The 26,004-nt window shown below is 46.4% G+C and overlaps 2 protein-coding genes and 1 long non-coding RNA gene across 5 annotated transcripts in view; 2 read left to right on the top strand and 1 right to left on the bottom strand.

Moving 5' to 3' along the window:
* The window catches only part of LOC127358983 (serrate RNA effector molecule homolog), a 9,624-nt gene extending 2,233 nt beyond the window's left edge, over window positions 1-7,391 (top strand). The window contains exons 4-21 of one of the 3 annotated variants that reach the window (XM_051392602.1): window positions 401-547; window positions 629-689; window positions 2,578-2,875; window positions 2,959-3,281; window positions 3,627-3,740; window positions 3,817-3,949; window positions 4,070-4,194; window positions 4,280-4,341; window positions 4,866-4,944; window positions 5,061-5,225; window positions 5,366-5,533; window positions 5,680-5,833; window positions 5,994-6,106; window positions 6,193-6,273; window positions 6,358-6,508; window positions 6,617-6,718; window positions 6,895-7,027; window positions 7,123-7,391. In XM_051392602.1, coding sequence (XP_051248562.1) covers window positions 401-547; window positions 629-689; window positions 2,578-2,875; window positions 2,959-3,281; window positions 3,627-3,740; window positions 3,817-3,949; window positions 4,070-4,194; window positions 4,280-4,341; window positions 4,866-4,944; window positions 5,061-5,225; window positions 5,366-5,533; window positions 5,680-5,833; window positions 5,994-6,106; window positions 6,193-6,273; window positions 6,358-6,508; window positions 6,617-6,718; window positions 6,895-7,027; window positions 7,123-7,198 — 2,485 coding nt within the window. In that variant the 3' untranslated portion in view covers window positions 7,199-7,391. Of the gene's footprint in view, window positions 1-368; window positions 548-628; window positions 690-2,577; window positions 2,876-2,958; window positions 3,282-3,626; window positions 3,741-3,816; window positions 3,965-4,069; window positions 4,195-4,279; window positions 4,342-4,865; window positions 4,945-5,060; window positions 5,226-5,365; window positions 5,534-5,679; window positions 5,834-5,993; window positions 6,107-6,192; window positions 6,274-6,357; window positions 6,509-6,616; window positions 6,719-6,894; window positions 7,028-7,122 lie in introns of those variants that run through there. The other 2 variants (XM_051392601.1, XM_051392599.1) reach the window with 2 other exon arrangements.
* Window positions 7,392-8,664: 1,273 nt separating this feature from the next.
* On the bottom strand, window positions 8,665-20,225 carry LOC127358990 (uncharacterized). Its single transcript, XM_051392615.1, has 6 exons — window positions 19,911-20,225; window positions 19,125-19,466; window positions 18,491-18,592; window positions 16,539-16,871; window positions 11,373-11,699; window positions 8,665-9,405 (listed from the first exon to the last, which is right to left on the bottom strand). Exons 1-6 carry the CDS (start codon window positions 19,945-19,947, stop codon window positions 9,341-9,343), a joined length of 1,206 nt encoding a protein of 401 aa, XP_051248575.1. The 5' UTR covers window positions 19,948-20,225; the 3' UTR covers window positions 8,665-9,340.
* On the top strand, window positions 10,848-24,682 carry LOC127359006 (uncharacterized). The gene is made up of 2 exons (XR_007882581.1): window positions 10,848-11,051; window positions 24,496-24,682. It is a non-coding gene; the product is annotated as an uncharacterized LOC127359006 (long non-coding RNA).
* The last annotated feature ends 1,322 nt before the right edge of the window (window positions 24,683-26,004 follow it).

The following is a 26,004-nucleotide window of genomic DNA, read 5'->3' as shown; positions in this document are numbered from 1 at the left end:
CAGGTCAGTGTGTGTGTGAGACAGGTCAGTGTGTGAGTGTGAGACAGGTCAGTGTGTGAGTGTGAGACAGGTCAGTGTGTGAGTGTGAGACAGGTCAGTGGGTGTGTGAGACAGGTCAGTGTGTGTGTGAGAGAGACAGGTCAGTGCGTGTGTGTGTGTGAGACAGGTCAGTGTGTGAGTGTGAGACAGGTCAGTGTGTGTGTGTGTGTGTGTGTGTGAGAGAGACAGGTCAGTGTGTGAGTGTGAGACAGGTCAGTGTGTGAGACAGGTCAGTGTATGAGTGTGAGACAGGTCAGTGTGTGTGTGTGTGTGTGTGTGTGAGACAGGTCAGTGTGTGTGTGTGTGTGTGTGTGAGAGAGAGAGAGACAGGTGTTCGGTCTCTGATGTCTCACTCTTCCAGGGACGACCACCGGGGGGAGCCGTACCGCTACGACCTGCCGTACGGAGGAGGGGGGGGTCCGTTCCCGGGGGCGGGGCCTCAGGGTTGGCACCCCGACCTCCCCCACCTTCACCCACACCACGGGGGGGGTCACCCGCTGCAGGGCAGGTGAGCTGCTGGGAGCCAGCCAGGTGAACATCCCATAATGCACTCTGTCAGACATTAATGTACAGCCTGTCTGTCTCTCAGGTTGGGGATGGTGGATCCAGACCTGCCTCCTCCCGGCCCCCCCACCATGAGGAGCTTCAAGGTGAGTGAAACAAACGCACCTCAGCAGCAGTGTCGATGTATATTTATTGTGTGTGTGTGTGTGTGTGTGTGTATGTATTACTGTGTGTGTGTGTGTAACTGTGTGTCTCTGTCTCTGTGTGTGTCTCTGTGTGTAACTGTGTGTGTCTCTGTGTGTGACTGTGTGTGTCTCTGTCTCTGTGTGTGTCTCTGTGTGTAACTGTGTGTGTGTGTGTGTGTGTGTCTCTGTGTGTGTCTCTGTGTGTGTGACTGTGTGTGTCTCTGTGTGTGTGTGTGTATGTATTACTGTGTGTGTGTGTGTGTGTTACTGTGTGTGTGACTGTGTGTAACTGTGTGTGTCTGTGTGTGTCTGTTTGTGTTACTGTGTGTGTGACTGTGTGTGTCTCTGTCTCTGTGTGTGTCTCTGTGTGTAACTGTGTGTGTCTCTGTGTGTAACTGTGTGTGTCTCTGTGTGTAACTGTGTGTGTCTCTGTCTCTGTGTGTGTCTCTGTGTGTAACTGTGTGTGTGTGTGTGTGTGTGTGTCTCTGTGTGTGTGACTGTGTGTGTCTCTGTGTGTGTGTGTGTATGTATTACTGTGTGTGTGTGTGTGTGTTACTGTGTGTAACTGTGTGTGTCTCTCTGTGTGTGTGTGTGTTACTGTGTGTGTGACTGTGTGTGTCTCTGTCTCTGTGTGTGTCTGTGTGTGTCTCTGTGTGTGACTGTGTGTGTGACTGTGTGTGACTGTGTGTCTCTGTGTGTGACTGTGTGTGTCTCTGTGTGTGACTGTGTGTTTGTGTGTCTCTGTGTGTAACTGTGTAACTGTGTGTGTGACTGTGTGTAACTGTGTGTGTCTCTGTGTGTGACTGCGTGTGTGTGTCTCTGTGTGTAACTGTGTGTGTGTAACTGTGTGTCTCTGTGTGTGACTGTGTGTGTCTCTGTGTGTGTCTCTGTGTGTGTCTGTGTGTCACTGTGTGTGTCTCTGTGTGTAACTGTGTGTGTGTCTCTGTGTGTGACTGTGTGTCTCTGTGTGTGTGTGACTGTGTGTCTCTGTGTGTCTCTGTGTGTAACTGTGTGTGTCTCTGTGTGTGTCTCTGTGTGTGTGTCTGTGTGTGTGACTGTGTGTCTCTGTGTGTGTCTCTGTGTGTGTCTCTGTGTGTCTCTGTCTCTGTGTGTGTCTCTGTGTGTAACTGTGTGTGTCTGTGTGTGTCTCTGTGTGTGTGACTGTGTGTGTCTCTGTGTGTGACTGTGTGTGTCTCTGTGTGTAACTGTGTGTCTCTGTGTGTGTGTGTGTGTCTGTGTGTGTCTGTGTGTGTGTCTGTGTGTGTCTCTGTGTGTGTCTGTGTGTCTCTGTGTGTGTCTCTGTGTGTAACTGTGTCTCTGTGTGTCTCTGTGTGTGTCTCTGTGTGTGACTGTGTGTCTCTGTGTGTCTCTGTGTGTGTCTCTGTGTGTGACTGTGTGTCTCTGTGTGTGACTGTGTGTCTCTGTGTGTGACTGTGTGTGTCTCTGTGTGTGTCTGTGTGTGTCTGTGTGTCTCTGTGTGTGTCTCTGTGTGTGTCTCTGTGTGTGACTGTGTGTGACTGTGTGTCTCTGTGTGTGACTGTGTGTGTGTCTCTGTGTGTGTCTGTGTGTGTCTGTGTGTGTCTCTGTGTGTGTCTGTGTGTGTCTCTGTGTGACTGTGTGTGTCTCTGTGTGTGTCTCTGTCTCTGTGTGTAACTGTGTGACTGTGTGTGTCTCTGTGTGTGTCTCTGTCTCTGTGTGTAACTGTGTGTCTCTGTGTGTGTCTCTCTGTGTGTCTCTGTGTGTGACTGTGTGTCTCTGTGTGTGACTGTGTGTCTCTGTGTGTGTCTCTGTCTCTGTGTGTGTCTGTGTGTGTGTAACTGTGTGTAACTGTGTGTGTGTGTGTGTGCAGGAGTTCCTGTTGAACATGGAGGACAGCGTGGACGAGACGGAGTCGGTGAAGCGCTACAATCAGTACAAACTGGACTTCAGGCGCCAGCAGCTTCAGGACTTCTTCCTCCAGCACAAAGACCAGGAGTGGTTCCGGTCCAAGTACCATCCCGACGACATCACGGCGAGGAAGACCGAGTCCCTCGCCGCCCTCAAGACCCGGCTGGGCGTCTTCCTCTTCCTGCTGGACAACAACTGGCTGGAGAACATGTCTCTGGACATGGAGCACGCCCCCGCCATCATCAAACTACTGGACGCAGGTACGCACAGACTCCTCCCACATTGCTGCTGGCACCTTGCAAAGGGGATTCTGGGTAATGAAGTCCTCACTCTGTCTCTGCAGCGGTGATAAAGATGGAAGGAGGAACTGACTTCGACCTGCAGGTCCTGGAGGTACCGTCTGCTCCCGCAGCGGCCGGCGGGGAGGCGAGCTGCAGCGGAGGAGGAGGAGGAGGCGGAGGAGGAGGAGGAGGCGGCGGCGGAGGAGGAGGCGGCGGCGGAGGAGGAGGAGGAGGAGGAGGAGGCGGTGGCGGCGGGGAGAGGAGTCAGGGAGATCTCAGCGGAGGAGCCGGTCCGACTGGCTCGGAGTCGACGGGGAGTCGGACGGAGGAGACGAGTGGTGGAGAGCCGGGGGAGACCAAAGAGTCTGAGGAGGTCAGAAGATCAGTAAGTTCCTACTGTGTGTGTGTGTGTGTGTGTGTGTGTGTGTGTGTGTGTGTGTGTGTGAGTGTGTGTGTGTGTGAGAGAGTGTGAGTGTGTGTGTGTGTGTGTGAGAGAGTGTGAGTGTGTGTGTGTCTGTGAGAGAGAGTGTGAGAGAGTGTGAGTGTGTGTGTGTCTGTGAGAGAGAGTGTGAGAGAGAGTGTGAGTGTGTGTGTGTGTGTGTGTGAGAGAGTGTGTGTCTGTGTGTGTGTGTGTGTGTGTGTGTGTGTGTGTGTGTGAGTGTGTGTGAGGCGTCGTTGTTTGTTTGAGTTCAGACAACAAACAAACAAACATGTTTTCTTTCCCTCTCAGGACGGCGAGGAGGAATCCAAGCAGAACGGAGAGGAGAAAGACGAGGACGAGGAGGAGAAGAAGGACGAAGAGGATGAGGAGGAGGAGGAAGAGGAAGAGAAGACAACCAAGAAAGTGAGTGCTGTTCTCTGATTGGTTAATGCCAACTCACTGACGATGGTCTTAACCCCGCCCCCATTTCTCCTCTCAGGGCAGGAAGAGGAAACGCAGCGTGTCGGCTGACAGCGGCGAGGGCAGCGCCTCCGACTCTGACTCCTCCCACTCCGACGGAGAGAAGGAGGAGGACGAGGAGAAGGAGGAAGAGGAGGAGGACAGAGAGGACGGTACGAGTGACAGAGGTGTGTGTGTGTGTGTGTGGGGCGTAAACATACTTATTGTTGTTGTTTGTATGTAAACATACTTATTGTTGTTGTTTGTATGTAAACATACTTTTTGTGTGTCAGAGCGCCGTAAAGAGCGAGGGAAGGAGAGAGAGGAAGCGCCAGCGAAGCCCCGCCCCCTCCATCTCACCACATCCCTCTTCATCCGAAGCATCCCGCCAGAGGTATCGAAGGAGGAGATCACTGCTGTGAGTGCACACACACACACACACACACACACACACACACACACACACACACACACACCTGTTCTGACATGCTTTGTGTGTGCAGTTGTGTCGCAGGTACCCGGGCTTCCTGCGGGTGGCGCTGTCGGACCCTCAGCCAGAGAGGAGGTGAGTGTGTTCACTGCCACTGGGTGTCTCTCTACAGCTCCGTTAATATAACCTTCATCATAAACACTCAGATACAGTAAAGAGTGTGTGTATCTATAAAGGATATTAATGTACAGCCCTACTCTGTTCAAAGCTCCCTGAGATCCTCTAATTAAGGGCTTCTGCATGTAGCCCGCTCACAGCTCAAACAGAGGGGTGGTAGAGCTGTTGCTGCTCCACCTCAGTGGAACCAGCTCCCCCTGGATGTTAGATCTGCCCCCTCCACTTCTGCCTTTAAATCCAGGCTAAAAACCTCCCTGGCCTTCCTTGTTCCCTCCCCCTGTACTCCTGCTCATCCTGTGTGTTCTGTGCTGTGTGCTCTGATATTGAAGCTTTCCTTTTATTCATGTTTTATAGAATTATTGACTATTGGTCCAGTGGGTTTTTCTCTATTATTTGTCTTTTTAGTTATCCACTGCACTTTGGTCACTTTATGCTTTATAAAGTAAATTTACTTACTTACTAAATGTGTTTGTCTGCTTCAGGTTCTTCAGGCGCTGCTGGGTGACGTTTGACCGCAGTGTGAACATAAAGGAGACCTGCTGGAACCTGCAGAACATCAGGGTACACACACACACACACACACACACACACACACACACACACACACACACACACACTCACAGAGACACACACACACTCTCACACTCACTCTCTCTCTCTCTCTCTCTCTCTCTCAGCTCAGAGACTGTGAACTGGCTCCGGTGGTCAACAGAGATCTGTGTCGACGGGTTCGCACCGTTAACGGTCTGACTCACCACAAACCGGTGGTGAGGAACGACATCCGTCTGTCGGCGCGACTCGTCCACAGTCTGGACCAGAAGGGGGAGCTGTGGGTCGGACAGGTACGGTCCACTGACAGCGCCAGTAAAACCCAGAGTGGAGAAACACTGTTACTGATACTGAAGTCATCGTCCACATGTTGTAAATGAAATGGTAAAAGAGTGTGTGTGTGTGTGTGTGTGTGTGTGTGTGTGTGTGTCAGATGGAGACCAACCCCGTGCTGAAGAACATCACTGATTACCTCATAGAGGAGGTGAGCGCTGAGGAGGAGGAGCTCACAGGCGCCTCGGGGGGCGGAGATAGTGGCGACGCCAAAGACCCCGCCTCCTCCTCTGAGGTTACCGTGGAGACGGACGAGAAGCTGCTGAAGGTGGGAGGAGCTCCGTCTGCCTGTCTGTGTGTCAGACTATTATGGTTTGTGTATCAGGGATTGATCGTGTGTGTGTGCGTCTGTGTGTGTCTGTGTGTCTGTCTGTCTGTGTGTCTGTCTGTGTCTGTGTGTCTGTCTGTGTGCAGGTGCTGGACAGACTGCTGCTCTACCTGCGTCTGGTTCACTCTGTAGATTATTACAACTTCTGTGAGTATCCCGCCGAGGACGAGATGCCTCATCGCTGCGGCCTCATCCACGTACGAGGACCACTTCCTGTCGCCAAGATCACTGCAGCCGAGGGTACGCACACATGCACACACACACACACACACACACACACACACACACACACACACACACACACACACTGACGGACACAGACGTCGTTCATATGTACAGATTGACAGGTGTGTTGATGATGTCAGTGTGTGTAATCCGGCGCTGTGCTCTGATTGGACAGTGAGCGAACATCAGAAGATGTGTGAGGAGCGTCTGGCTCCTCTGCTGTCTCCTTCAGAGACTCTGAGTGAAGAAGACGCCGCCAGGCTGGGAAAGAAAGAGCCCGAACAAGAGGTGAGACACACCTACACCTGTCTGTCTGCCTGTGTGTACACCACCTGTCCTGTCTGTCTGACTGTAACACCTGTCTGTGTGTCCAGGTGGAGAAGTTCCTGTCAGCCAACACTCAGGAGCTCAGTAAAGACAAGTGGCTCTGTCCTCTGAGCGGGAAGAAGTTCAAGGTGAGTCCAACTTCCTGTCTGTGTGTCATTACCTGAGAGGTTACCGTGGTAACACTTGTTGTTGTTGTTGTTGTTGTTGTTTAGGCCCCAGAGTTTGTGCGTAAACACATCCTGAACAAACACGGGGACAAAGTGTCGGCCGTCAGACAGGAAGTCGTCTTCTTCAACAACTTCCTGCTGGACGCCAAGAGACCGGCTCTACCTGAGAACAAGCCCCTCCCACCGCCAGCACAAGGTGTGCACACACACACACACAGCATCAAACAACCAGCTGATATGTGTCCTGTTGAAAGGCATTCTGGGAAATGTAGGACACCAGACTGACGTTCTCTCTCTCTTTTAGCCACTCCCCCTGGTATGCCAGGATTTCCTGGTCAGTCACCACAGCAGCAAAGCCTTCTGGGATATCCACCTGGAGTCAGACCTCCGATGCCTGGCTTCCCCGGTACAACACACACACACACACACACACACACACACACACACACACACACACACACACACACACACACACACACACTGTTGATCTGGTCTCCCACACTCTGATGTTACACTCAAACACATCACCACTGCAGTCAGTTACAGTGTGTAACAGTGTGTGTTTCTGTGTGTGTGTTGCAGGTGGCGGACCCCCCTACCCTCCCAACCAGTTCGGGGGGGGTCGTGGTAACTATGACAACTTCAGAGGTCATTTAGGAGGAGGAGGAGGGGGAGGAGGAGGAGGAGGGTTTCCTGGAAAGCAACGAAACAGCAGGTGAAGAAGAGAACCAACAGAACTGATCAGATATTTATTGATTATATATTGATCATATTAAAGCTCTCTCTCTCTCTCTCTGTGTGTGTGTGCAGGGGCGTGCGAGGGGACCCCCGGTCGATCATCGAGTACAGAGACCTCGACGCTCCCGATGACCTCGACTTCTTTTAAAACCGCAGGATGTTTTTTTTTTTAAAACCCTTTTTTTATTCCTACAATTCCCATGATTCTTTTCATCGTCCCTCCATCATGTTTTGTGTGTGTGTGTGTGTGTGTGTGTGTGTGTGTGTGTGTGTGTGTGTGTGTTACTGTCATTAGTGAAGATGATCTGATTCCACTTTCCAATAAAGATACAGGAACACTGCTGACTGCTAGTCTCTGTTGCCACGGTTACCACGATGTTGAGGAGAGTTGGGAACCTGTGTGATATTTCTGATCTAATAAGAGTTTAATTTTGTGGAAACACCTGGAAATGTTTGTGTTTTACCTATATCTAATTTAGATTATTTCTTTTTTATTCACCCATGCTGGAGTGTGAAGGTTGTTCTGTGCTATCTAAGAGGGAACTCGTGTCATTATGTACCAGCCAACAGGGGACTCCTGTCATTCTATACAAGTGGGGACTTTTTATTAAAACTAAAAAGAAAGGATCATGTTGCTGCTCATTTAATTCCTGATTTTATCCAGTTTTTTTTCTTTTTAAATTACTTTAAACTTTACTACTTATTACTGCCCTGCCTTCTGGATAGCCCTTCAGTCTAATACAATCTGATGCTACAGACTAGTTAGGAAATCCACATTAGTTGAGCCTTATTGTTTTGTTACAAATACAATTTAAAATATAACATATATATGTTTGTTTCTCTAATTCATCCATGCTGGAGTGTGAATGTCGTTCTATGCTATCTAAGAGGGGACTTGTGTCATTCTGTACAATACAAGATGACTCTTTTTTTATTTACTGAGAATTAACAGACAATTATTGAGAAGAATTGCAAACTGAGCTTGTTTATTGAAAACTGATTGACATCCAGTGCTTGTGAAAGGTGGACAGCGAGTATTTTGGGACTGAGCCACTTTAAAAGGCTAGTCAAAGTCTGATGTCAAGTCTATTAATTAAAACTGAAAATACAGGATCCTACTGCTGACCACTTTATTACTCATTTTTTCCTGGTTTTTTAATTTTTCTTCCCTTTTTAGATATTAAAATACTTATTACTCCTTTTGACTCTTTTTTGTGAATTTCCCCAGTGGGTCTATCTTATCTTTTGGACAGCCCTTTATGTTAATACCATTTCAAGTTTGAAACTTACGAACATCCACCAAATGTGAGCCTTCTTTGTTACAGAAACATAATAACAAATCACGTTTCACTAAAGCTGAGCCTCTATTAGGGTCCGAGCACTGATAATTGAAAGAATTCTTATTATTTTCTGCCTCTTTGACTGCATATTTGGCGGTCGCACTAGCTTAAAAAGTCATGGAAATTTGCACAAAATTCAAACGTGGCAGAAATTCATGTATGCAATTGTGCAAATGGCTTAGCCACAACCACAACCATTTATAATGGTTTTCCATCTTTAAAAGACAATACAGAGATGTTTAATATCTATGGACATAAAAGACAGACGGACACATTTGAGGATGAAAATCATTTGTATTGTTAAACTGCAGTGTGAACACAAAGAGACCAGTTCCATCTACAGGAACAGGAATAGACAGCAGCATAAATCATCTTCATAAACAACAAGGAGCTGATTTATCATATAAAAATATAAAACAAAGTTTCTCATACTACAGACTGATACTGGTGGGGAGGGTCTTCACTTCATCCCCCATGATGCCTCTCTCCTCCTGATGGATTTCCAGTCACAGGCAGGAGGAAGGAGGAGATGAGGAGGTATAAATTCTGACCCCTCAAAGCCATTTACAGCCACATTCACACATTCACTCACTCATACAGTGATTCAGCATCAGGAGCAGTTTGGGGTTCAGTATTTTGCTCAAGGACACTTCGACATGCAGCGGGAGGAGCCGGGGATCGAACCAGTGACCTTCTGATCAGTGGACGACCCGCTCTACCTCATGAGACACAGCCAGATATATATGTATAGAAGCTGAATACACAAACATCAGAGAAACATTATAGAGCTACATGAGACCAACCAATCAATCAATCAATCAATCAATCAATCAGTCAGTCAATCAATCAATCACAGTATGGACTGCAGGTTCATTCAGAGGATGAGTAGAGGAAACACTGACAGCTGAACGTTGACATTCTCTTCCTTTTAGCCCCTTCAACAAGATCAATCAAACAGATTGATCAGCCATCAGAGGAGTTGGATCAATGGAACTGCTTCTGTTCCTGGTTCTCCCTGCAGAGGAGACAGAGGACAGTCAGACCCAGACAGACACAGAGACATCTGACCTTTGACCTGTATCTACAGTACTGACCTCTGACCTGTATCTACAGTACTGACCTCTGACTGTGAGCTCCACTGTTTTCGCTCTTAGTAAGTTTCCCCTGCTGTCGACGTTGCAGCCGTATCTTCCTGTGACCCCCTTCTTAAAAAGTCCACTCTTGACCCAGGAGTTTTAGCCAACTATAGACCGATTTCTAACCTCCCCTTCCTCTCTAAGATTCTGGAGAAAGTAGTCGCCAAAGAGTTGTGTGACTTTCTACATAACAATAGTTTATTTGAGGATTTTCAGTCAGGATTTAGAGTTCATCATAGCACAGAGACAGCTCTGGTTAAAGTTAATAATGACCTTCTGATTGCTTCTAACAATGGACTTGTCTCTGTACTTGTATTATTAGATCTTAGTGCTGCATTTGACACCATTGACCATAATATTCTTTTACAGAGACTTGAGCATCAAATTGGCATTAAAGGAACCGCACTAAGCTGGTTTAAGTCATATTTATCAGATTGCTCGCAGTTTGTACATGTTAACGATGAATCTTCAATAAATACTACTGTTAGTCATGGAGTTCCACAAGGTTCTGTACTTGGACCAATACTATTTACTTTATATATGCTCCCTTTAGGCAACATTATTAGGAATCACTGCATTAACTTTCACTGTTATGCAGATGATACACAGTTATATCTATCAATCAAACCCAATGAAATTAATCAATTATCTAAATTACAAACATGTCTTAAGGACATAAAATCCTGGATGAGCTGCAATTTTCTGATGTTAAACTCAGAAAAAAACTAAATTCTTATTATTAGCCCTAAAAACCTTAGAGACACACTGTCTAAAGATATAGTTAGTCTAGATGGCATTAACTTGGCCTCTAGCACCACTGTCAGGAATCTTGGAGTTATCTTTGATCAGGATTTGTCATTTAACTCCCACATAAAGCAGACCTCTAGGACCGCCTTCTTTCATTTACGTAATATTAGAAAAATTAGACACATCCTATCACAGACAGATGCAGAAAAACTAATCCATGCATTTGTTACTTCAAGGCTGGATTACTGCAACTCTTTATTATCAGGTTGCCCCAATAAGTCCATTAAAACGCTCCAATTAATTCAGAACACTGCAGCACGAGTACTGACAGGATCTAGAAAAAGAGATCACATCTCTCCTGTACTAGCTTCTCTGCATTGGCTCCCTGTAAAATGTAGAATAGAATTTAAAATCCTCCTCCTCACCTATAAAGCTCTTCATGGTCAGGCCCCTTCATATCTTAAAGAGCTCATAGTACCCTATTACCCCACTAGAACACTACGTTCTCTGAATGCTGGGCTACTTGTGGTTCCTATAGTCTCGGAGTTCTTGTGCTTTCTCGTCTTGCAGGTTCTTGTCGATCCTGGTGGAGCCTCCTGCCATGGTCCTGCTAGATTGCCATTGCCAATACTGTTGTTGCTGTGCACTTGTCTGTCTGTCTGTCTGTCTGTCTGTCTGTCTGTCTGTCTGTCTGTCTCTCTCTCTCTCTCTCTCTCTCTCTCACCCCAACTGATCGAGGCAGACGACCACCCACCTAGAGCCGGAGGATCTGTCCTAGGTTTCTGCCTTTTAACAGGCAGTTTTTCCTTGCCATTGTCGTCAAGGTCTTGCTCATGGTGGTACTGTTGGGTCTCTGTAAATAATGTTATAAAGAGTTCGGTCTAGACCTGCTCTATTTGAAAAGTGTCCTGAGATAACTTCTGTTATGAATTGGCGCTATACAAATAAAATTGAATTGAAATTGAATTGAACTTTGAAAGGACATTTACCTTCTAATGAGCCATTTCATGTTGATCACAATGACTGGACTTTATATCACAATATAATAATGATACAATATTCCAAGCACTGACCTTTGACCTGTATCTACAGTACTGACCTCTGACTTCGAGCTCAAATGCTTTTCCTCTCAGGAAGTATCCCTCCACGTTATAGACGATGCAGCGGTATCTTCCTTTGTCTCTCTCTTTGGGGGATTTCAGGGTCAGACTGAGGTCTCCAGTTTCCAGCAGGTCTTCATTCATCTTAGTTCGGTCTCTGTAATACTGGTTCTGTTCTGCAGGCTGGTCAGAACTGTACACATGCACTATCATGTACTCTCGTTCAGAGCAGGTCCACCTCACTGTGACGTCCTTAGGCAGGTTAGCTGTGGTCTTGAAGGGCAGTTGGACAGACTCCGCCCCCTCCTCCACCTCCACCTGACAGACTGAGAGAACAACGAACCCCAACATCAGCTGTACAGACAGCAGCAGCAGTTTGTAATAACTTTATTGACTGATTACAAAGTTGTAGAGAACCCTGAAGGACAGAACCAGATGAGAGCAGCAGGTAACAGGGGACAGAAATATAGGAACTAAAAGCAGGTTTTCAAGCTGTTGGACATGTTGTGATTTTCTGTCCATGTGCTGCTTCACAGTAATGTCTCATCTCAGTGTTGAACTGCTGTCTGTTTGGCTCTTAGAGAATTCTTCAGTGTAATTCTTTGGCTCTGAAGATGGCGGATGCTGGCGCACCTTGGCTGCCGCTCCGTCTCCGACAATAGTTTATGATAAAGTTTTTGTCTCTTGACCTACGCCTCACCACACCAGATAGTCTGGTTTGGCAGTCCTCTGAAATTGGAGAGCAAACAGATTCACTGCTATCTATCTGCTTCGTACCTGTGAAGTCCTCCCACCGTCCTGCTAGCTCCTGCTAGCTACAGGATCCCCGGGACTTCGGCATAGCCTCATCGCCCTGCCTTCGGGGTGGCCATTCCTGCGGTCTTTCCCTGCCATCTTCTCTGCCAGCTCGAGCCCACCTGCCCGTCCTGCCAGGATCTTTCCATCCCGGTGTGGTCGGCTTTACTGGGCTTTGGCTTTGGCTTCCTCCGCTGGCCACCACCGCATCAGGCTGACAACGTCCTCTCCCTACCTGGACCCCCTGGCTAGCAGGCCGGCGGCCCCTCTCCTCCTCATCGGATTATCCCGTCCTCCCGGGATCTTTCCGTCCCGGTGTGGTCGGTTCTGTCGGGCTTCGGCTGGCTTCCTCCGCTGGCCACCACCGCATCGAGCTGACGACCTCCTATCATCACCGGGTCCTCTAGGCTAGCAGGCCGGGGGCCACTCTCCTCATCGCCTCATCATCGGACCACAGATCGCCTGCTGCGGTTATGCTGTGGATCACCCTGTGGATTCTTCTGGAGTACTCGATACGGCTCCGTCCACAGACACCTGGCTCATGGTCACAAGCTAGCACTAGCTCCGTGCTAGCGCTCCACACCTGGATCATGCCGCCGCTGTACTCCACCTCCGTCCTCCACTCACTCAACAACCATCAACGCCCGGACTGCACCGACATCCTCCGTGAAACTGGACTACTTCGCCGTCCTCCACACAGAGGCTCTGGTCGTATGTTCATCTACAACTGTTCAACTCCTAACTCTATCCCATCCATCTGGTCCTGCTCACGCACCGCAACTTCCTCATTACGTCATCATAACAAACGACATGTGCACCTATCTAATCTCCGCCCCCTTCCTCGGTCCTCTCAAACTTTCACGAAGCAACGTCACCTGAAACTGGCTTTGCTCAACACCCGCTCACTTAACAATAAAAGTCTCATTCTGAATGAATTCATAAGTGACAATAACCTGGATTTCCTCTGTATCACTGAAACCTGGCACAAACCTCTGGACTACTTTTTGCTCAACCAGACCACACCCACCGGATACACTTACATTGACAAACCCCGACCTGAGGGGCGGGGAGGTGGTGTAGCAGCAATCTACAGGGAGGACATCAAAACATCCACCATCTCCATCCCTGCTGCTCACTCCTTTGAACACCTCACTTTCAAACTCTCTGGTCCCACTCCTCTGGTCACTGCCATCATCTACCGCCCCCCCAAACCAAACCCCTCCTTTATCACCGACTTCTCTGACTTTCTAACTCAGTTATCTGCCATCTCACCTTCCGTTCTTCTTCTGGGAGATTTCAACATCCACATTGACAATGACTGCAAATCTGCCACTGAATTCCTGGAACTACTACACTGCTTCAACTTCACCCAACACGTCAACTTTCCCACCCACAGCCGTGGTCACATCCTGGATCTGGTCTGCTCCACTGGTCTCACCTTACTTCACCTCTCCAGCTTCAACCTCAACATCTCCGACCACCTGGCAATCATCACGGACATTGACATCCCCATTCCCACCATTAAGGATAAACGGACAATATCTTTCAGAAACCTCAAATCCATCTCCCCTTCAGCTCTTACTACCTCTCTTGCAAGTAAAATATCTTCCTCCCCCCCACCGCTGACTGACAACCCCTCTGACCTCACCAAGTTCTACAACGAAACACTCTCCTCCTGTCTCAATCAGCTGGCCCCCATCAAAACCAAAACCGTCTCATTCACCCACTCTGCCCCCTGGTACACTCCTGAACTGCACAAAATGAAAACACGCAAACGACAACTTGAAAGACTTTACAAGAAAACCGGTTTAACTGTTCATCTCCAAACTTTTACAGACTACCTCCTGCAGTACAAGGATGCCCTCAACACCACCCGGTCCACCTACTACTCTCACCTCATTCACGCTGGCTCCACCAACCCCAAGGCTCTGTTTTCTACAGTAAATAAACTCCTCAAGCCCAGCGACAATACCTCCAAGTCATTCACCACTGACAAATGCAACTCCTTTCTTTCATTCTTTCAATCAAAAATCGACACCATTTATAACAATCTGTCCTCCGCTCCTGCCCCCACAGCCTGCAATCCCACTCCTTCATCTGCTCCCCCCCCCTTCGCCTCTCAGCCTCTGTCTCAGTTCTGCCCCGTGTCACCAGGGGAGCTGCCCAAAATCATGACAGGCATGAAAACCACTACATGTGTCCTGGATCCTATCCCATCTCACCTCATCAAGGACTCTTTACCAGCCATCTCCACACTCATCACAGAAATCATCAACTCCTCTCTCAAGTCCGGCTCAGTCCCCCGCTCACTCAAATTGGCTGCTGTCACCCCCATCCTCAAAAAACCTGGACTCAACCCCGACATCATGTCTAACTTTCGGCCCATCTCCAATCTTCCTTTTCTGTCCAAAATACTGGAACGTATTGTCGCCACACAACTCAAAACCCACCTCTGCTCAAATGAACTGTTCGAACCATTTCAATCCGGTTTTCGCTCCCAACACAGCACCGAAACAGCCCTCCTGAAAGTCACCAACGACATCCTCCTCTCCGCTGACTCCGGCCACCTCACCATCCTTATCCTCCTGGACCTCACTGCAGCCTTTGACACCATCAACCATACCATTCTCCTCTCCCGTCTTGAGTCCTCTCTCAGCATCACTGGCACTGCACTTTCCTGGCTAAAATCTTACCTCACAGACCGACAACAATTCATCCATGTCAACAACTGCACCTCCTCCACTGCTCCCCTGTCCCAAGGCGTCCCCCAGGGTTCGGTGCTTGGTCCTCTCCTCTTCATACTCTACCTGCTCCCCATTGGCAACATCATTCGCCACCATGGTCTCCACTTCCACTGTTATGCCGATGACGTCCAGCTTTATATCTCCACCAAATCCATCACCCCGGGCACTCACTCGACTCTCTCCAACTGCCTCACCGACATCAAATCCTGGATGCATTCCAACTTTCTCAAACTCAACTGTGACAAATCAGACCTTATCATTATCGGCCCCAAATCCCTCACCAAAACCACAGACAGTTTCCACCTCACCATTGACAACTCCACCCTGTCTCCATCCCCCCACAGTCGCAACCTCGGAGTCATCTTTGACACTAACCTCTCCTTTGAACATCACATAAACCTAATCACGAGAACTGCCTTCTTTCATCTCAAGAACATTGCCCGTCTTCGCCCATCACTCTCCTTCTCTGCTGCTGAAACCCTCATCCACGCCTTCATCACCTCCAGAATCGACTACTGCAACAGCATCCTCTATGGCACACCATCCAAAACTCTAAATAAGCTACAATACATCCAAAACTCCGCTGCACGTATGCTCACCCACACCCGCACCCGTGATCACATCACTCCCGTCCTCCAGACCCTCCACTGGCTCCCAGTTCCACAGCGCATTCAGTTCAAAATCCTCCTCCTTACACACAAAGCCCTCCATAACCAGGCTCCTTCCTACCTGACTGACCTGCTCCATCGCCACAATCCATCCCGCAGCCTCCGCTCATCTGAAGCAAACCTCCTGACTCCTCCACCCCCGGACCAAGCACCGAACCTGGGGCGACAGAGCGTTCTCTGTAGCTGCCCCCTCCCTCTGGAACTCTCTCCCCAAACCCATCCGTGACTGTACCGACCTTCCAACATTCAAATCACTGACAAAAACTCACCTTTTTAAAATTGCTTTTAATGTTTAGCTAAGTCTGATGTGTTTTTAATGTTTTACTATTTGATGTTGTTTGGCTGCTTTTATGTTTATTCTATTTTTTATTTTATTTTTTTTATGTAAAGTGTCTTTGAGTATTTAGAAAAGCGCTTATAAATAAAATGTATTATTATTATTATTATTATTAAATGTAACAGTGAATGAATCTTAGTTCCACACAGCATTTCAAACACAGGTTCAACATCACTGATCAAACAAATGTCTCATTGTTTCTGTAGCAACACATTCACTCACATCATTTCTACTGTTGGGACCACTGGGACCATTCTGGAGGATTTAACCTCAACTTTTATCCAGATGGTCACTTCCTGTTTAAGATCACTCACACACACACACACACACACACACACACACACACACACACACACACAGCTTTAATTGGCCTTAAACAAACACAAAGTTAGCTTTCATATTGTGTGTTTTATTATTTATTATAATTAATTATTATGACATTTACCTTCTAATGAGCTTCTGATGGAAACCTTTGATATTCATCACAATGACTTGACTTTTTATCACAATATAATAATGATACTAAATATTCAAAGCACTGACCTTTGACCTGTATCTATAACAATGACATTTGACCTGGATCTACAGCACTGACCTTTGACCTGTATCTACAGCACTGACCTTTGACCTCGAGCTTCACTTGTTTCTTCATCAGGATCTTTCGCTCCCTGCTGTAGACGGTGCAGGTGAAGGTCTCACTGTCTGTGTCTGTGGGGTATTTCAGGGTCAGACTGAGGTCTCCAGGTTCCAGCAGGTTTCTCTTCATCTCTGTTCGGTCTCTGTAATCCTGGCCCTGTTCTTCAGGCTGATCAGAGCTGTTCTGATATACATGGACCTTCCTGTTGGATGTGGTACTGTCCGTCCACTCCACTGTGACGTCCTCAGGCAGGTGAACTGTGGTTTTGCAGGGCAGCAGGACAGACTCCTCCCCTGAACCCACCTCCACCTGGTAGACTGAGAGGACAACAAACCACAACATCAGCTGCACTGCAGAAAATCTATTTCTAAGTCAGTCAGATAATCTGATATTTAGATTTAAAATCTAGTGGGACTTGTTTTGAGTGTGAACTGATGATCTAGTGCTCACTATGGAAGGCTGTTTGACTGAATTTAAGTAAATGTCACTTGTCTTAATGAGCAGTTTGATCTTATTTGGAGTTATTTTTAGCTACAGGGACACATTAGCTACAGGAGCTCCAGTATGCTTTGACACTTTAAGATCTGAACTTTCAACACAAAAACATCTTATTTCAACTTTTAGTCTTTTAGCTTCTCTGATATTATATTTTACACTTTATCTTCAACCTAAATATTTCCTGAACCATTCAGTGTTTGGAAGTCAATAATAGTATTTTGAAATAATTTAGGAAGCCAGTGCAGAGCTCTAAGACCTGGACTCATGTGTTCCACTTAGTGTCAGAGACTCTGGTTCAGTGTGTAGGATTTAGTGGCATCTGGTGGTGGAGCTGCAGTCTGCGACCATTTTAATCCCACTGTGTCTTCAAAAGGTGTAGGATGAACTAGAGTGGCTGCGAATTTAGCAAAGACGTGAAACACCCTTTCTAGTGCCAGTGTTTGGTTTGCCTCATCTGGGCTACTGTAGAAAGATGGTGGTTCAAGATGGTGCCCTCCGCTCTCCTGTAGTTAAAAACGTCTCATCTTAAGGTAACAACAACGCAACACTTCCTATATTCAGCTGATTGCTCGCTAATGAAAATATAACTATGAACATTATATTTAATGTCTGACAATTGATCCTCCTGAATGTTACACACTGGACCTTTAAGTCTGGCTGTGTTCTTAAGGTGGTAGTACGATGATCTTGTGATTCTGTTGATGTGGGTTTTGGTTTTTAGGTCTGAGTCCAGAACTACATTAAGATTTCTGACATTGTGTGAAGACTTAAATATTAGAGCTTTAGGATGAGCACTAACATTCACTCATTCTGTTTTAACAACAACAATAAATCGTGTAGTTTTATTTAACTGGAGAACATTCTGGCACATCCAGTAACTGATGTGTTCAATGCATTTATTGACTGACTGTATGGATCCATCATCATCTGCTTCTATTGTAAATCTGTGTGTTGTCTGTATAAGTATGGGATATTCTGTTGTTTTCCACAATGAGAACTAGTGGGAGCATATAGATAGTGAATGAACTGGACCCAGAATGGACCCTTGGGGAACTCCTGCTGATAGGAGTTCAGCCAGTTAATGGCTGTGCCAGAGAGTCCTATAGTTTTCCATCTGTCCAGTAATATATTGTGTTCAACTGTGTCAAACGCAGCCTGAGATCCAGCAGGACTAAGACAGAGACTTTGACACTGTTTGTATTTAATATGGCTGAAATGTACGAGCCAGAGAGCTAGCTTTATGCTACGAGCCAGAAAGCTAATGTTTTTCAACCTTTGACCCAGAGCAACCCTAACAACAAACCACAACATCAGCTGTAAAGACAGCACAGACACACACCATTCTACTTCTATAATCCCAGACCTTTGCCCCAATAGTGACACAGCTACAAGAAGAAAGACAGTAATCAGCAATATGGGTAATGTAGTAGTGACATACCTGACATGAAATACTGCCGAAAATGCACCAAAAGACCCCCAGAAACAATAAGAACAGGAACCAGGAGAACCAGGAGAGCTTTAGCCCAGGTTGGAAGCTGTTCTGTGGGAAACACAAACATAACCAGCATGACCTCTGTAGTATCTGAAAGCTTATAAAGTTAAATTACATTTTGGTATGAGTTCAAATGATATTTTGTTACCATATGTAGTGTTAGTAAGACATGAGGTTCAACGTCGTAATTCTTACTAGGCAGTGTTTAGGTTAGGGGCCTCTCAATGACCTCTGACCTCTGCCTTGAAAACCCCCATCTCCCCTTATTTCAGTACATCTGATAGCTAATCCAGATGTTTCTTTCCATTTTTGGAGTAAACAACAGGCCTATATAAACCTATTTTCGATGCAAAATAGACGGAGCTGTTCATTTGGCAGGATGCTCTCCAAGCTCCCGGGGCTTGAAATGATGCTGTACATTTTTGTAATAAACCTTTATATACAATTAAAACGGTGTCAGCGGGCTTCTCTTCAATACATCTTCACATCATCGCTACTTAATATACCACACCTCTGACCTGTATCTACAGTACTGACCTCTGACCTGTATCTACAGTGAGTTTTAGTGTTTGTTGCTGACCTTTGACATGCAGCTGTATGTCTCTCACTGTCCGTTGTCCTCCTGATGATCTGACGGTGCAGGTGTAGTTGCCGCTGTCAGAGAGGTGGAGTTTTGTCAGATTGAGGCTGAGGTCTCCAGTTTCCAGAGCGTCAGCCATCATGGATGTTCGGCCGCTGTAAAGCTGGTTTTGGTCTTTGAGTTCATCACCTTCCTGCTGACGCTGGTGGACGGTTGGAGGATTGAGATCGTAGCGGCTCCACACCGCTGTGGGGTCGTCCATTTCAAAGGTGGGAAACTCACAGGGCAGCAGGACAAACTCCTCCCCCTCATACAGCTCCACAGCTGAGGCATGCTGGGAAACTGTGAGGTCACACAGACAGAGAGGTTCAATCACAGCAGCCTTATTTCAGCTCTTATTGCTCCTGGATCCTCAATCTGCTCCTGATTGTGATCGGACTCACAAACAGGAGCAATAACACAACAAACTGATAGACTGACTGTATTGATCCAACATGGTGTTTAAATGAGTGTGTTAGGATCATTAATACTATTGGTAATATAAGCTATAAGAATGTGAACAACCTCCAGAGATATAATCCTGAAGAACAGAACTGAGGACAGTCTGACTGTAGTCTTCTACATTCATCATGATTTACACAAACATTGAAAATATGCTGCCTTTAATATGTTCTTCATGTTTTTATTGGAGTTTAAACAGACTAATGAAGTGAAGATGAAAGAAATACAGATTAAAGACATGATGTTGGACTAATTATCAGATCAGAGGGAGGAAGGTTATCTTACCGTGCACGAGGATCACAAAAACCACAAACATCTTCATCTTCCTGTAAAAACTACAACAACCACAAAGTCCTCATTAATCTGCTGGTCACTAAACGAACACTTGAAAAACACATTCAGTTCACAGCCAGTTGTCACTTTCCTTCTCCCGATAATCTGCCAACACTGTGAGGAGAAAACTTTAGTTTCACTTTAAACTGTTTCCAGAGAAGCAGCCGTTGGAATGGAAAGAAACCGGCTGAGCAGCTTTCACACAAACATTATTGGTTGATTGCCAATAACTCCCAAAACGACATATATGAGCAGTGGAGAGTAGAGCAGTGACAGACACACTGGACCTGAAGGACGTTAAACATGTGGGTTGTGTAACGCTCAGTATTAGTCCAGTTGACAATAATGTGAACAGAGAAATGTTTGATGTTATAAATGTACAGTCAGGGTCTCCAACATTTAGAAACTACTAACTTGCAAATGTTGGGCAATTAGCATTAATTAGCATAATAGCCTATATGGACAATATTCCAGCAGCTGTGTGGCTGACTTTGACAATATAGGAGTTAGTTTTGAGGGTTATTGAGGATTTTGAATCCATTTCTCATATTTTTCAAAATATAAAATGGCAGTTTAAACTGGAAGTGGTTATATTTCAACTCCTGGTGGGATGATTTTTATGTTATATGTTTAATGTATCAGACCTGCATTTTAGAATAAAGACAGGCTCTTTTGGTTGACAAAGTGACAGAGAGGGAAACAAGGTCAGAGGTTGAAACAGACTGAAGATTAATGATGTTACACTGACCTCTGCTGGACAAACAGACAGAAAGACAGACAGACAGACAGAGACACAAAATGGACGGACAAAGATCCACACAGATAGATACACACATAGATAGACGGATAGATAGACAGACAAGGGTGGCTGTGGCTCAGCGGCAGAGCGGGTCGTCTTCTAATTGGAAGGATGTTGGTTCGATCCGGGCTCCTCCTGCCACGTATCGAAGTATTCTTGAGCAAGAACCCCGAATTGTATGAATGCGTTTCTGTTCAGTTGGCATTGCCATAACTGAGTGTAAGTAAAGCTTTATTTATATAGCACCTTTTTGACACAGAGATCCAAAGTGCTTTACAAACAACAAATATACATATGGGTATAACGATACCCAATAAAACAAACATAGGGAGCATGTAAATACAGACATAATGAAGATAAAACTAGAGGGAAGTGTTAGATCCCGAGTTACCCCCGTATAGGTGGTACTGGACAAGCTCTCCATTCATAGGCCTCTTGCCTATGAGTATTACCCTACTAGGTTTAAAAGAGGACTATTAAAGCTGGTGGCGAGAAGATACACCTAGCTTCTAACTGCCTTCATCCGAACCCCTCCCTGCTCACCCTAGTGATGGACCTGACCGAATAGCCCTAGGGTCAAATACCACACTAGTCACGTCCATTAATGGCAGCTCTCCTCTTATTGATCTGTGTACTTGGTAGTTGCTAGGATAACTTTAGTGGCTTGTACAGTAAGTCCCAAGGGTCAGTTTAATTTCTTTGGCTAGAGTAACCTGTTAGAACCATTAAGTTGATGAACACACTACCTAATAATTACTGCCCAATGAGATATCATAAATCCATTGTCCACAATTTATTCTTTAACTTCAATGGTTATTTTTTATTGCAAGATTTATCAAGGGCCAGCATACAGCATATATTGATTCAGAATTGATTGTTCACATCTACTGATAAAGATTAACTATGTTTCTGATATTAAAAAGAATCATTTAAATTTCAAACCCCTGATGAAAAGGCTTTTAGCTGAATGGTCGAATGTCCAGCTCGAAGAGAGAGAGGGAAGCGTTGTACGGGTGTACGGCCAGTACAGTCCTCCCTTGCGCCTGCTGTACTGTTGGTGGCTGTTGAAACTCACGACTTTGTCCAAAGTCCGCAAAGTCTCTGACCAGTGCAGTCTCTGATGGCAGGGAGAACGAAAGAGTGATCGTTGGTGATCAATCGGAACCTGAAGCCGGGTGGAGATGGTCAATCCTCCTCTGCCCGCCGCTCCAGTCTCAGCTGTAGGTTGTTGGACTTCTCTTTCTGCGACGATGGCTTGTTCGTTGCCCTGTCTCTTAAGTTGAAATTCTAAGTTAAAAGAGTTGCTCCGATGTAGTCGATCGACCAGCAAGTCTTGAACCCGAGAGCCAGCCGAGGACTAACCACGATCCTCCCGGGGCAGTTCCTTGTATCCCCTTAGGGAATTTTTTTCTCCTCTTCTGCTCATCAGTGTCCTGTGTGCATACTACTTTCTTACATAGTATGGTCTAACTTGCCTTTTTCTCTCTGCCTCAGGCATGTCTGGACATGTCTAGTTGCTCCACATGCCTTCTCACTCCTAGCTCAGTATTTCAACATGATTTGCCCTTTTGGCCTTTCTTACCATATTTCTAACTTAGTTATACATTTCATACATTTAATTTCACCCATAATCATTTTCTTTTTCATTATTACATGTATCTCTTTTATAATCATAATCAATCATAACTCATTGTTACATATTTCATATCATAACATAAAATCAACTTCAAACATTATACAGCTTTTGGTTATCATAATATTTGTGCATTTTACGTTCATTCAGATGGACAATCCTTAACTCTCCGTTGTTATCTCTCTTCGCTGTAGTGGAAACTCCCTGGTTTTGCAATGTAGAGACCGATGATGGAAAGTCCCTCGCTTTCCAGAGTGTAGTTAGCGGATCAGGGTTCTCAACTTACTTGACAGAAGGATAAATTAAAAGAGAGACGACAGATGAGAAAACTAACAAGTAGATTTATAAAAAGGCTTGTCTGTAGAGGTGGGTTTTGGGGAGCCACTTAAAACAATCCACAGATTCAGTGAATCTGAGTGATTGGGGAAGGCTATTGGGGCTAAAACAGCAAAGGCACATTTGTTTTGCATGCATAGTAGAAAGTTAAATGGACTCATTGCAGGTAAGGATATACACGCTGTACAGGAGTGCAGAGTCAGTTCAATGTTGGTGGATAAGAGACGTGACCCTGTGAAGGATGGAGGCCTTCTGGCTTAAAAAATGTGTGTGAAAGGGCGAATGTGCCAGGTAGTGTAAAAGAGCTTTGAGTGGTTGGAAGACTAGAAAGGTGCTATACAAGTACAGGCCCATTTACCATTTACCATTTACACACAGAGATGGATAGAGACATTGGAATGCACTTAGCTCATGGCACAGTGAATAATAATTCTTGTAACTAGGGTGAGACAGCCAGAGTGTGAATACATGAGGATGAACATAAATGAACATAAACTACCATACTGTGTGCATGTAAAAACAATCATGGAATAACACAACATTATACAGTTCCACGTTCTTCACCTCAACAGCACATTCTGTGACAAAAATGGACTCCAGTACCTCTCGACTTTTGGAGAAGAATTTATGAAGGTGCAACTTTCCTGTAGCACACACGGTTTGGGTTTCTTTCACCAGTTTGATTGCCCCCTCAACCAACTCTTGGCTTATTAGGCTGTCAACTACATAGAAGTGCTTTCTGATGAAACTAGCTGCTGAAGGGTACGCATTTTGGCTTGCAAGATGTTTCATGCCATAACTAACGCAGCCTGGAGATGATGATGGCGGACCTTAATATGATATTCCCTGGGTTCTTCACCAAAGGAACAGTAGATAATCTGTATCTCCTTTTTCACATCACATATGACAGTGATGGGATGTTTACAGAATCGGCAGAGCACTCCAGTTAGCCCACTTGTAAAGGCAGGTCCTGTTAGCAGATGGTTGTTCAAGGCAGTGCCTTCATACTTTGCAGAGTAGTCAAAAACTACCCTGATCTTATCTGGTGTCCTCAGGTGATAAACCCCTTGGTGTGGGATGTACCACACACTTCCTTCACAGAAGTTCACAGAAGACCCTATGGAAGTAAGTGGAAGGTGTCAAGATGCCTGGCCCGGAGGAAGCCCGGGGCCCTCGTCTGGAACCAGGGCTGGAAGGGGAGCCCGAAAGAGAGTGCCTGGTGGCTGGGCTTGCCAGGGAGCCCAGCTGGGCATAGGAGAAACCACTGGGGTCGGGTGCAATGCCAAATGGGTGGCAGTAAAGGCAGGGGGCCTAGACAGACCAGCTGTGGTTCGGGAGGCAGACACCCTCACCACATTCAAGAGTAGGCTTAAGACGTTCCTCTTTGATAAAGCTTATAGTTAGGGCTGGATCAGGTGAGTCCTGAACCGTCCCTTAGTTATGCTGCTATAGGCCTAGACTATCGGGGGATTTCCTATGGTGCACTGAGCTCCTCTCTTCCTCTCTCTTTCTGCACTCATTCATGTCCCATTAATGCATGTTACTTCTTCTCTGGAGTTCTTGTGCTTTCTCGTCTCGCAGGTTCTTATCGATCCTGGTGGAGCCTCCTGCCATGGTCCTGCTAGATTGCCATTGCCAATACTGTTGTTGCTGTGCACCTGTCTGTCTGTCTGTCTGTCTCTCTCTCTCTGTTTCTCTCTCTCTCTCCCTCTCACCCCAACTGGTTGAGACAGACGACCACCCACCTAGAGCCGAAGGATCTGTCCTAGGTTTCTGCCTTTTAACAGGCAGTTTTTCCTTGCCCTTGTCACCAAGTGCTTGCTCATGGTGGTACTGTTGGGTTTCTGTAAATAATGTTATAAAGAGTTTGGTCTAGACCTGCTCTATTTGAAAAGTGTCCTGAGATAACTTCTGTTATGATTTGGCGCTATACAAATAAAATTGAATTGAATTGAATTGAATTGAAAAGATGGGCAGCAAAAGCTGGCTTTGGGTTCGTGGAATGTCACTTCGCTGGGGGGGAAGGAGCTGGAACAGTTGAGACTCTCGATCCTTACTCCTGGATAAGGGTTGGACCTTATTCTTCTCTGGAGTTGCACAAGGTGTGAGGCGCCAGGCTGGTGTGGGAATACTAACAAGCCCCCGGCTGAGCGACGCTACGTTGGAGTTCACCCCAGTGGACGAGAGGGTCGCCTCCCTCGCCTATGGGGGGGGGGGTGCAGAGTATTCGGCCTTCTTGGAGACCCTGAATGAAGTCCTGTATAGGGCTTCAGTAGGGGACTCCATCGTTCTCCTGGGAGATTTCAACACACATGTGGGCAATGATGGAGACACTTGGAGGGCAGTGATTGGGAGGAACGGCCTCCCCGATTTGAAACTGAACAGTGTTTTGTTACTGGACTTCTGTGCTAGTCATGGATTGTCCATAACAAATACCATGTTCGTACATATGGATGCTCATATGTGTACATTGTACCAGGGCACCCTAGGCCAAAGGTCTATCATCGATTTTGTGATCGTATCATCAGACCTGAGGCCGCATGTATTGACACTCGGGTAAAGAGAGTAGTGGAGCTGTCAACTGATCACCATCTGGTGGTGAGTTGGGTTCGGTGGCGGATTGGACAGACCTGGTAAACCCAAACGTGTAGTACGGGTGAACTGGGAACGTCTGGAGGAGGCCCCTGTCCAAGAGACCTTCAACTCAACTTAGCTTCTCCGGCATTCCTGTGGAGGACATCGAACGAGAGTGGTTGGTGTTCAAAGCTTCTATTGCTGAAGCTGCAGCTGTGAGCTGTGGTCTTAAGGTCTTGGGCTCCTCAAGAGGCGGTAACCCTCAAACACGGTGGTGGACACCTGTGGTCAGGGAAGATGTCTGACTGAAGAAGGAGGCCTTCTGGGATATGTTATCCCGGGGGCAATTGCAGGGTACCGACAGGCCCGAAGGACTGCAGCTGCAGCTGTGAGGGAAGCAAAACAGCGGGTGTGGAAGGAGTTTGGAGAAGCCATGGAGAAGGATTTTCAGACGGCACCCAGGCGCTTCTGGAAAAAAGTCCAACACCTCACACACACACCTGAACGAAGCAGAGAAACAACAAAGCTAGCGCTAGCTGATAACATTAGCGCGTCAGTATAAAGTTACACAGAAAGCATCATGAAAAACAACCACCAGGCTCCAACCTAATTAACGGTTAACAAGGGTTATCAATCACACTGCCCCTCATATTACAACATAAAGTCCGACAGACTCAGTAACCATTGTAACACAGTGACATCAC

The sequence above is a fragment of the Dicentrarchus labrax genome, unplaced genomic scaffold (assembly GCF_905237075.1).
Source record: "Dicentrarchus labrax unplaced genomic scaffold, dlabrax2021, whole genome shotgun sequence".
Taxonomy (NCBI): Eukaryota; Metazoa; Chordata; class Actinopteri; family Moronidae; genus Dicentrarchus; species Dicentrarchus labrax.
This window is presented reverse-complemented; position numbering and strand designations above follow the sequence as displayed.